The sequence below is a fragment of the Larimichthys crocea genome, chromosome XIII, assembly GCF_000972845.2.
Source record: "Larimichthys crocea isolate SSNF chromosome XIII, L_crocea_2.0, whole genome shotgun sequence".
Classification (NCBI taxonomy): Eukaryota; Metazoa; Chordata; class Actinopteri; family Sciaenidae; genus Larimichthys; species Larimichthys crocea.
The window spans coordinates 12,636,491-12,649,169 of record NC_040023.1 but is presented as its reverse complement, the minus strand read 5'-3'; the positions used below and the strand labels follow the sequence as shown (position 1 = coordinate 12,649,169).

Here is a 12,679-nt window from a genome sequence, read left to right as displayed (position 1 = left end):
CTCTGATGAGCCATAATTTAGAAAGCAGGTTCATGAAGCTTAAAACTAGAAAGTTCAGCCTCAGTTCAGACTTCAGGCTAAACATGAAAAGCAGCTCGTGATTTATAATCTGAGCTGATTGGAAGATTCACCTGAAGTTGACTTAAAAATATAGAAATGAGTTACTGTGTAAAAAAGGTGTTTGATCTTTAATTAAAATGAAGTTTTTTAATTATAAGTTTTAGGGGTCAGTATTCAGACTCTGTTGACAATTTATTTCCAGAATGTTTCTCTCTGTCTCTCTGTCTCTCTCTCTGTCTCTCTGTCTCTCTCTCTCTCTGTCTCTCTGTCTCTCTCTCTCTCGCCCTCCAGGTTGAACTTTTCCTCCTCTCGCTGTTTTCCTTTCCCACAGGCTCTGTTCTCACAGCTGCATTGTGGGTAAAACTATCAGATGTCTCCATATGGCGGGACGTGCGAGAAACACAGAGAGAGAGAGAGAGAGAGAGAGAGAGAGAGAGAGAGAGAGAGAGACAGAGAGACAGAGAGAGAGAGAGGGCACAAGTAAAAGAGAGAGAAGGAGAAAGAGATACGACAATATAAAGTGAGGATTAATATAGATGCAGCTCTGGTGTTAAAATGTATAATGTATGAACAAGTACTGACTGTGTGTGATGGCTCCATTGTTGTCCATCAAAAAACGGTTCAGATACGGAAGTCCGAAGGTATCGAGAGAGACTCATCCACAGCACGAAGCTTAAACTAAAGACGAACAGCTGAGATGCTCTGACCTCAGCACTCATCGACAAAAACAAGCGACGGCATCTTCGCTGCTGTTCTTATTCACAACACTGTTCACACACAATGATTATCCATGTTTCACTGCTCAGCAAGTGTCACTCATTGTTACCACGGAAAAAAAGTAACTTACATTTAAATTAGTCTTTACGTTCACGGAACTTTCTTAACTTACAGTAGACTAATCTAAGAGCAAGATCAAGACCAGCCTGACACTACAAACAGGTCTACCCAGAATGATGCCACCTCTGTACTTCAATATGTTGCTATCCGGCTCGTTGGGCATGGATAGGGATGGGAATCAAGAACCGGTTCCGTGTATTTCAATTCCATAGAATCGTTTGGCAGTTTATCTAACGATTCTCTTATCGATTCCAGAAAGCACGACTTACGGCACGTAACTTACGCAAGTTTCTCACGTGCAGTGCAATCAGTAGTAACAATGTCACCCACTCGGTTCAAACGCTCCAAAGTTCGGCTGCATTTCACCAAAACAGACGTCAACAGGGCGACTTGCAATCATTGCAAAGTGGAGATAACAGCGTCGGGAGGGAACACGACCAACATGCAGAAACATTTGCAAACACAACATGCAATATTTAGAAATGAATGTCGTGTTTTTGACACGCTTCAGACTGGAGATGAATCTCAACCTCGCAGCAGCGGCAGCAGCCAGGCTACGAACACCTCTGTGGTTACTACGGAAGGTAAATAACACACTGCCTACCATGTTAGCGCCATGTGCTGCTTTGTAAAACATGCTGTAACCAAATCGTTCGAATCGTTAAGCAGAATCGATAATGGGATCGGAATCGTAAAAATCTTATCAATTCCATCCCTAGCGTGGAATCCTTCATTTGGTTTGGTTCACTTTCACAATGCACGGACCAAACCGCCTGGACAACGTCATGCAGTAACAACAGCTGCTCGTTTGGGGGCGGTATTCCCCAAAACAAGCTCTGACTAGGAAGAAGAAAACCCGGCTCATCTATTGGCTACGCCCGTTTGCTCTCCCGCTGTAAGCCAACCAGCACCAGGGTTCACTTGCAAGCACGTTTTCAGGCGGACCAGAGTTCGGATGAGCTTTCACACCTGCCCGAACGAACCGGACTATCCGAGGAAATGACCTCTGGTCCTTTTAAAGCGGACCAAACAATGACATTTTAACCTAATGATGCAAACTTGTATTTCAAAAAGTTACCAAGATATTTGACTCGAACACTTTGACCTGTGGTGGCGCTAGAGGACAGGTCAAGTTATCGGCAGCAGCACCACGAATGATCAATGACATTAGACACCTGATCCTGCCTGTGTGTGTGTGTGTGTGTGTGTGTTTGAGACAGTTTCAGTGTCAGGACTCGTTGTGTTGTCCGTCTACAAAGAATTTAAGACAAGACAAAAAGAGAAAAAAAACAACAACTCGATTCTGGAGGAACAAGCAGCGGCACGTTTGTACTGATTCCCAAAGAGGAGGAGGAGAAGGAGGAGGAGCAGGAGGAGGAGAAGAAAGACTGATAAGAAAGGGGAGGAGAATATCAGAGAAACAGGAGGAGGAATTGGATGAGAAGGTAGCGAGAGACGTTTCCTTCCGGATGAGGAGGGAAAGAATGAAGATGAAGATCAGATGTAGAGGAGAAGAAAAGGGAAAGGAGAGAGGAGGAGGAGGAGGAGGAGGAGAAACCTAAACTCTGACTCTAATCCCAAATTCAGAACCTCAGAAATTGTTTTGCCACAATCTTGGTCCCCATAAAGACTACTGGTCCAGACACGGTCAGTATTTATATCAGTAAAGGTCCCCGATAGGTAACAAAAACAAACACACACACACACAGATTTACCAACCTTAGAAGGGACCCGTGATGTCAGCAGATAGGCTCGATGTGATGCCAAGGCCTGAGGACAGAGACAGAGACACATGATGCAGAGAGACAGACAGAGACAGAACAGAGATGGACTCAGCTTGCACTCGAAGGCAAAAAGTGGAGGAGGTTTGAATTAACGACCCAGAAATATTAAAAAATACTTTACTGTGTGTGGAGCTCTGACAAGCTGCCACGAGTAAACATGACGAACATTAGCGTTTCATGATACAGTAAATTAGTCTGCACAGTTTCTCTTCAGCTTATAGCAACTACTTTCCTCCCTGCAGCCACAAAAACAAACACACACACACATCACTTATTAGAAATAACCCATTTAATGCCTTTAGTGAGAAAAAGCTGGAACACGTTTGTGTCATCAGGTCAGTCGTGCTTGTTAAACTTGTTTCCTGTCTGATCCCCCGCAGTAAAAGCTATAATCATATATCCTCATATTCAGATTTAATGTGACCAAACAGAGATGTGTTAAGATCCGAACCAGCAGCACTGATGTACAGAAACTGCACCGTCGCTTTAAACATTCTCATTGAAGTATTGAACTCCGCGTACAGACGCTATGATTCATTGCTTGCAGCTGGACGTTAAATTCCCCGTTATCATTCATATTTGCACTGCAAGTCACATAAACTTAATTTTCTTCGGGAAACTTCAGATGTGACTTGGACTTGGTTCAAAACAAACTAACAGCTCTGCTAAATTTACCGTTTAAAACTGACAACACAATATCGCCTCTGCTTGGACTCTTTCTTTTTCTTTAAACAAGATTTCTTATACAGATCTTTCTTGTGCTGTCACTTCAACATGTTATTCCTGAGAAAACTATGAGTCTGTACATACGGGCTGACGTACAAAAAGGCAGTGAGGTCTTTCATGCTAAAAAACTAAATAAAATAGCTCCACTGGCAGAACAGTGGGATAATACTATATATTATCTTCCACCACGTGTTGAACTTGTGTCCTGGCAGAGACTGAGCGCACATTCTGACCGCCTGCTCGACCACTGCCAGTCTGTTTCCGACTGACAAAGTTAGTACCTTATTCTAATCACGAGTGTGCACAGAGTTGTGGTTTGAAATGGTGCAAGTTAAGCGGTCTGCTTCACCGTGATGAGACTTCATGAGAGAGAAAGAGTTCAATGAGCCTAAAGTGAGCAGCTGTGGCATGTACAGTTACCCTCCAGGTCACACCAGGTCACATCTACTGGAGGTTGGAGACCGGCCAGCCAATGAGATACGAGTTCCTCCCTGACTGACGGGAGTCTGAGTGAAAAGAATCAGATCTGAACGTGCCCAGGAGGCAGGACCGCGTTAAAAGATCTGTTTTCAGTTTATAAAGTCTGAAAGCGTCCTGGTTCAGGTGCTTCACAGATGTGAGCGCAGGTTGATTTGTATGAGCGAGCGGGAGAACGCTCCACATCGGCAGGATAGATAACGGAAAACAGATGCAGGACAGCGATCTGAAATCTGGACTGATGAGGATGACGAAGAGTCAAAGCTGCAGATTTTATTGATCGATCGACGATAACGCAGAAGCATTTACTGCTTATTGTGTCTGCATGTAACTTAAGAAACTATCACTGCTGCCAAACTTTGATTTAGACAATACAAGTCATCTTTATATCTGACCACAGTGTTGACACAAGTGGTGTTTTGTTTGCCTGCCTGCATCCATGAAGGCCGGCGTCACAGATTAAACCATTAGCCTGGTTGCAGCAGTCGTTGTTGTGTGTGTCCAATTAAAAAGTGGTCACAGTTTAGGGATGTGACCTAATGAGACACTCGCCTGAAGACTTTTCTCTCCCTCTTCGGCTTCCGCACTCCGGTGTGCTGTTACCACTTGGATCAGATTAAGGCCAGTAAACAAAGATCAAGCCTCATTCTTCATATCGGCGTGCTTTAAACTTTAAGGTGTCGGCTGAGTTTGCTTTCTCTTCCAGTAGTTTGACTCACTGCTTTATTTTTACAATCTGAATTCAATCTTCTTTAAACAAATGAAAACAAATCTGCCTGACACATCGCACCATGAAACACTTAGTGCGTGTGTGTTTGACTCATTTTAAGAAGAAATTACAGCATGGGTTTCTAATCTGCTGGTCTACAGCTGTGGAATGTGTGTGTGTGTGTGTGTGTGTGTGTGTGTGTGTGTGTCCCAACACCCTGTGGCTGTGAGTGGGTTTTGCTTCAGTCAAGTCCTGACAGGAGCTGCAGTCACATTCTGCGGAGTCGTGGTATGTGGTCAAAAGGAAAAAACACCAAACCTAAAATGTGTTGGTTGCATTTTCTGACAGGACGTTTCAGTGTGCTGCGGACAGAAGGTCGTGGGGTCGACTCCGGACATCTACCATTTATCTGTTTTAGTTTTAGTCGCACACTCGCACAAAGAGCGGAGGTGCGTTCACGTACCTGCAGGTACATGAAACCAGAAACACCCACCTCCTTCTTAGAGAGACGTGGTCTTGAATCGATGACTCTCTGCAGTCATGTGAGCAGCTTCCTGACTCACTGCTTCTTACTCTTAGTCAGTAAGTTTGTGTCGTTCATGATTCACACACTGAGGATAGATGAACTTAGAGAAGTTCCATTATTAGTCCATCACGAAAACTACATTGAACTTCTCTAGACCTGAGGCCACGGTGTACTGGGACAGTTTGAGGGAGGCTCGTTCTTGTTCCAACACGACAATACCTCCATGCACGTCCATCACTCACGTCCTGGTTCACAGCCAGCTCCATAAAGAAATGCTCTTCCCACTTTCGTGTGCAAGAACTTGACTGGCCTGCACAGATCTCTGACCTCGACCCCATCCAACACCTTCCTGATGGACTGGACTGTGAGCGTCACCAACATGTAACCCGAACCTACGACTCATTTAGTGGCAACAATTAGCTAATTAATCGAGGAATTCAAAGTATTAGATTAATCGCCAACTACTTAGAGAATCGATTCATCATTTTTGAGTTATTTTATATGAAATTCATTCATTCTCACTTCAGCTTCTCAAATGTGAATATTTTCTGGTTTCTCTCTGACAGTAAACTGAATATCTTCGAGGACGTCACCTTGGACTGCAACATTTTCTGACATTTTATAGAAACTAGTAATGAATGAATCGAGAAAATGATCAACAGAAATAACTGTTAGATGCAGGTTTTGCTTTTGTGATAGAAACAGGAGCCAACACCAGCGTCTAGTCTCTTGAAAATGCTGATACCGTCAGTTTGTATCTGCACAGCTGTAGAGGAAAACAGGGAAGTCCCAGCCTGACACACACATAGACATTGACCATCGGACCGTGAGTCACAGCAGCAGCTCCTCTCAGACTGAGCTACTGTAGCCGCAGTCATTCGAAATATTTGACAACCACATGCAGCCTTTCTGCAGGTCCACCAGAAAAGTCTCAACAGAAGTCACAGGCAACACATCAGACCAACGAGAACAACGACAAGAGAGTGAACACTGACGTCCTGTCTGCTGCAGAAAGTTCTTTCAAAGTCGTCTACGAGAAGTTTGTCGTGAAGTCTAACAGACCTCATGACATTCGTGTGAGCAGGACGTCAGCTGAAAGAGGTGTTGTCAACACAGTCACATGGTACATGTAAGCACAGGTACCTGGTATCTTCGAGCTAACTCTGTAATCTCTGCTGCTGTGGTAACTCTGCAGGTCTTACAATCTGCCTCACAGCAGCACATTCTGTTCTGGCGGTGACTTCCAGGCTCACATTGTATCTTCTCACCTGTACCTGTAGCAGCACGCCCACACCAGTGCAGCCTCTTGGATTTCTTTTTTCGCCTCAAGGAGCAATGAAATTATTTATTCACGTGACAAATCAAGCAGCCAGCTAAAACTCTTCCTGTGGGAGCTAATGATTAACGAGTAATAACTACGACCATTTCCAAAAGGTTGCATCAGTTTCTAGAGAGGGGAGGGAAACTGACACTGTTCTGTGTCGGTGTTCGTACACAGCTCTGGTTCTGTACAAAACAAGGCGGCTCAAACTAAACCACATGTCACTATTCCAGCCAGTCAGCAACAGCTGGCATTCATGCTCAGACGTACATATATATATTACAGCTGTATTATCAAGAAGGAGATGGCCGAGAAACAACCAACCCCAAGGTCAGAAGAGCGAACATAGAAAAGATTTCATGATCAGCCGATCATGTCTCCGAGGTGGGTTAGTGACTGCTGTGATGTTTCACAGAACAATAGATCAGAACTGTTTCGTCCGGTTTGCTGATGTTTACGATGTTTGTGATGTGAGTCAGGTAACGCTGTCGTTGTGATGTCAGCTATAGTAGCAGGAGAGTTAAAGTATCCAAACCTTCCTGTCCTCTCTGTATGTTAGTTTGCTAACCCACAACCTTTACATTTACATTTACCTTACCCCTCTCTCTCTCTCTCTGTGTCTGTCTCTTTCAGGGTCATGCCTAGTCAGGCACAGTATTGGTTAAAGATGCAGTCACATCTCCCTTACTGAAAACTCTGTCTCTCCATCTGTAAACATTCATGTCTCATTAATGCATGTCACTAACTAAACTTCTTCCCCAGAGTTTCTGTCTCTGTCGTCCAGCAGGTTCTCGTGGATCGTGGCTGCTGCTGTGGTCCTGCATGACGTCCACTACACATATTACTACTGTCATTATTGCTACTATATCTCCATCACAGTTTATAGTTAGTTGATGATTTGCTGCTGCTGAGCATCTGTGTCTCTCTATCTCTATCACAGGTTCCACTGCTACTGTAATCATTTTATCATTCATTGTAATTCATTGTCATTTTATCATTCATTGTAATTCATTGTCATTTTATCAGTCATTATAATTCATTGTCATTTTATCAGTCATTGTAATTCATTGTCATTTTATCAGTCATTATAATTCATTGTCATTTTATCATTCATTGTAATTGTACAATATGTTTGTGTTGATTTGTTCTGTACACGTGACATCTATTGCACGTCTGTCCGTCCTGGGAGAGGGATCCCTCCTCTGTGGCTCTTCCTGAGGTTTCTTCCACCTTTTTTCCCTGTTAAAGGTTTTTTGTGGGCAAGTTTTTCCTCACTGGAACCGAGGGTCTAAGGACAGAGGGTGTCACTCCCTGTACAGATTGTAAAGCCTCAGAGGAAAATGGACTTTGTGACTTTGGGCTATACAAATAAAATCTGATTTGATTTGATCTAAAAAAACTTGAATCCATACCTGTTCAAAATTCACTCTGCATGCAGAAAAAGAAACAAACAGCTGTCACTCACCAGCACTCTGTTCTCCACCTTGTCACCTTTGACCTCCAGCTGGACTTTGCGCCTCAGGGTCAGCTTCACCCTCCGACCCACCGCCTCCCGCACACTCTCTACAATAGACGGGGGGAGACAAGGTTACATGACACCTGACAATTAACGCCACAACAGCTGGATAGCTCATATTACAACATATTACACAATGGCTACAGGAGTTTACAGATGGGAGATTTGATGGCCTGAGGCCGTGTTTCAGTCCTGCAGCATTCAGCCAGCTGAACCAGAAACAGAACTGGTCGCCACACCTCTTCTGCTAACCAAGAGGGTTCATTAAAGTGGAGATGAAGTGATGCTGTGTTTTCCCAGCAGAGTCATGTTTACGGTCTTCACTAGTTCTTTTAATCTGTGAAATGTATTTTATAATAAAACCACGATCATTTACAGCAGAAGATGCATTGTTGATTTAGATTTGCATGATGCAGGAGCTGATATCTGAGACACATGCAGCTTTTGACTGTTGTTACAGATGTGAAGCAATGACCTGAACTATGAGAGCTCGTAAGGTAGAGCTGCAACGACTGATTAGTAGCTAACCTAAAAAAAAACTTGTCTGTAACTTCTCTTTAGGTCGTGGAGATTTAAGGACATGAACTTGTCGGCCTCGCTTCATTAGTAAAGTACATGTGCAGCTCTCAGCAGAGATGAGAGGCATTTCGGTGGCTGCTTTTACCAACCTGACGAGGTATTTACTTGAGATTTGAGGACACTGCATGGGGCTTTGGCGGTCAACAAGTTCTTCAAGTGTTAGTTTTAATGTGTGGAAGAACCAGCTGAATTGCTCACAGCATGTTCTCCACCGTGGAGCCCGCTGTGGTTCTTCAGTGGCTGACATAAAGCTGTGAAGCATCTATACTATACAGTAAATGTAGAGTGCAGTCTACTGTCCATAGTGTGGTTGCAGCTCAGCATTGAGGATTTCTACCATCATTCATTTGTCTTTACTCTGGGCAAAAGGTCTAATGGAGGGTAAAGAGTGTGTGTGCATGGCGGAGAGAGTATTAATGAGAGTTTGGGCCCGCCTTCCTGACCTCCTCCTCCTCCTCCTCCTCCTCCTCCTCCTCCGCTCAGACACATGATGAGGTCATGAGGAGGATGAAAACATTACAGCACGGAGCAGCAGCGTGCAGGCTGATCAGAAACACATGGACTTCACCCTTCGTCCAACTCACTTGTGTAAAAACAAAAGGAGCTCCCAGACGACTAATTATTTCATAGTAAGAAGAAAACCCGAGACGACTTCTCTGTCTGGAGTTTGGAATATTTCACCGAGTTGTAGCAAACGGAAAGTGTCAAAGAGTTTTAATGGCCGTCTCATTTCACCAAGTGAGATTTTAACTAGAAGCCCAACTACTGTGGGCCTGAACAGCGTCTGTGTTTCTCATACGATGTGTGTTTGTAATGACGACCCACTGTTCTGAAGAAGAGCTTCAAACTATCACTTTGATTAATCGTTCAGTCATTAAATAAGAAAAAATGCTAATTACTCATTTCTCTCTGTTTTACATCAACTGAATATATATTTGAGGTTGGACCGTCAGTCAACAAAGCTGTGGACCTGAGTCTGACTTAGTTCTTTGACTTTGGACTAGGGTTGCCAAATTCTGGGAATTTTCAAAGTTGGAAACTTTCCATGGGAATTAACAGGAATAAACTGTGAATTTACAAAGTTGAAGGTCGGCCCTTTAACAGGGAACTTAAATATAGTTGTGGGAAAATGTATTTTAGCATCATCTTGACTAAAACAACCAGATTTCATGCAGGCACAACTTGAATATCTGATATTCCTCAATCCCATGCACATAGCACACTGCTTACTGCAGAGCTATTGAAGCCACTTTATTTAAATTACCACCAATTTACAGTTAACTTCACATAACTTCCTATGGAGATTCAGATTTAGAATATTCCCCAAATTCCCCGAGCTTAACTGTCTTTTGCAACTCTGCTTTTCAAATTTCTGCTTTTCTTTGTCTTGTGTTATTAAAAAAACTTTTTCTTTTATTCCCCCTCACAAAAGCAGTTTTTAGGAAATGTTCAAAGTTGGAGTTTAGCCCACATCCTCAACCATCCTGTCTTTGTCTTGATCCGCCGCCATTGTCTCGCCAGTGCTGTATAGGCACTGCACATGTGCGGCTCTCTGAGAGTTGAGTTGTTAGATTTTCAAGCCCAACGTGGCATTTGACTTTTTGACTGTTAGTCATCTGAAGAGGTCAGCCAGAGCTCTGGGATTTTAATGATCGGCATGTTTCACTAAATTCTGACATTATGGATGACACAAGACGTCGCCTTGAGGTGTGATTGGTACTTGTGACTAGTTTGTAACATATTTTGGGTTGGGGGAGTGTCATCGATGATTATTTTCTCTGTTAACCACGAGCTGTTGATGAGTGTTCGCCAGAGTCTTCAAAAGATATTCAGCTGTAATCGAGTACTGAGCAAACCATAGAATAGTCACATTTAAGAAGCTGATATATGAAGAAATGATTGATTATTAAAATAGTTGCTGATTCGTTTAAAACTGGTGGTTAACTCACAGTGCGGCCTGTCATTCAGACACTTTTCATTATGAGCTTGGCTTGATAAACTCTTCTTTTGAGTTTCCATGATGAGCGGTGTCAGGTCAGCCTGTCCCGTTAAAACCAACAGCAGGAGCTGGCAACAAAAAGCCCCATTCATCCGTCAGTGCAGTGACATACAGCAGCCAACGTGAGGCTGGACCACAGACACCGTAACACAGAGCACGGGGTTGTGAGTCAGGCTTTTGATTTCTAATGACAGTCCAATAAAACAACAAAAAAAGAAGAGCACGGCAAACTCAACAAACTCAACTTCCTTTTGACCTTTTACACAGGTTTGGACAATTTGGTGCGTAAAATACTCAAACATGAAGATGCCAGTCCACAAACATCAGCCTCCAACTGGCCTGGAGTTTCAGCAATCAGTGCCACGTTTGATTTCAAGCTTTTAAACAGTTTAGGCTGCGTTCTCCAGCGTCTTGCAGCTTTTTAAAGTTCTTTTTGACACCCAGTCATCCGGGCAGTCTGTGTTGATAATATCTCACAGTCCAAAGGAATTTCACAGGACACACCCCTCTCCAAAGCTTTCTCTCTCCCCCACTTCAGATAAGGAAGTGGCAGAGACTCTCAGGTGGAGCCAGCCTTGCCCTCGAGGCATGAAAAGAACTTTTCAAGTGAAATACATAAAGTGATAATACAGATGAACATCTGCATGCTCCCATACAGTCAGGACACTGTATCAAAGATAGTACACACACTGAACTGTAGTGAAGTTTTGAGTCTGTTCAACATTCAAATATCTTTAATTAGTGATGCCTTAATGACATTTAACCTTTAATGTGTCTCTGTTTCCTACATGCTTTACTCGTTATGTAGTTTAATTAACCTTATATGCATTATATCTCCACAGTAACATGTTTAATACAAACTGGATTATTTCCAGTGATGAAGGTTCGAAGAAATAAAAGATCAGATCATAAAAAAGTAACTTTTTATCTGAGTAGTGTTTTAGTTTTTACCTCGTGGACAGTTAATCACAAAGTTTCTTACCGAACAGTTCGTTGGGAATATCCGTTTTTTCCTCCATGTCTTCTGCCGAGGTAAACTCCAGCGTGGAGTCCGGTGGCGTGGAGAGGAGACGCGGGTAAACCCGAGCACAGAGAGCCGCTGTCTGTCTGCCTCGGACCGGAGGAAGCGACCGGAGGTGGAGTCCCGTTTTCTTCACTGAACGCTGCTTAACGTCACCTGTCGACACCCTGGTTACCTAAGTGTGTGTGTCCATGCCTGCATACCTGCGCACACACACACACGCACACACACGCGTGCGCGTTAGTTCTGCATTACACTGGTTGGAGGTGAAGTGTTAAAAAGATCCGAGAGGGAGGACAGACGGTGTGTGTGTGTGTGCTTACATGATCTGTTGTCATCCACACACACACACACACACACACACACACACACACACACACACACACACACTGATCCCTCCTTTCCTTCAGACGTCCAGAAAAAAACAAAAGAACTTTGTTTTGGCTGCTAAAACTGAGAGAAGAGCGACACCTACAGGTGAGTTACAGGTACAGCAGCTTACTGCGACACCTATAGGTGAGTTACAGGTACAGCAGCTTACTGAGACACCTACAGGTGAGTTACAGGTACGGCAGCTTACTGCGACACCTATAGGTGAGTTACAGGTACAGCAGCTTACTATGACACCTACAGGTGAGTTACAGGTACGGCAGCTTACTGCGACACCTACAGGTGAGTTACAGGTACAGCAGCTTACTGCGACACCTACAGGTGAGTTACAGGTACGGCAGCTTACTGCGACACCTACAGGTGAGTTACAGGTACAGCAGCTTACTGCGACACCTACAGGTGAGTTACGGGTACAGCAGCTTACTGCGACATCTACAGGATGAGTTACGGGTACAGCAGCTTACTGTGACACCTACAGGTGAGTTACGGGTACAGCAGCTTACTGCGACAACACACACCGGAGGCCCACGCGCACTTTGCCCAATGCGGTAATCCGTCGTCAGGGAATTGTGGGAGAATTCAAAGCACCTGTCTTTATTTGTCTCCAGGTGTGTGACATGCGCATGAGACGCTTGTTTTATAGGTTAAAGGCTGTCATGCCTGGCTACAAATAAAAACAGGCACTTCCCAATTATAAATATAAAAATATATAAAATTCTAATAATAAATATATA

At 43.7% G+C, this 12,679-nt stretch overlaps 1 protein-coding gene across 1 annotated transcript in view; it reads right to left on the bottom strand.

The window, feature by feature from the left end:
- Positions 1–11,867, bottom strand: part of carmil1 (capping protein regulator and myosin 1 linker 1) — a 27,850-nt gene extending 15,983 nt beyond the window's left edge. The window contains exons 1-3 of the mRNA XM_027287072.1: positions 11,517–11,867; positions 7,906–8,003; positions 2,617–2,667 (exon numbers count right to left, since the gene is read on the bottom strand). Coding sequence (XP_027142873.1) covers positions 2,617–2,667; positions 7,906–8,003; positions 11,517–11,553 — 186 coding nt within the window. The 5' untranslated portion in view covers positions 11,554–11,867. The remainder of the gene's footprint in view (positions 1–2,616; positions 2,668–7,905; positions 8,004–11,516) is intronic.
- Between the last annotated feature and the right edge of the window lie 812 nt (positions 11,868–12,679).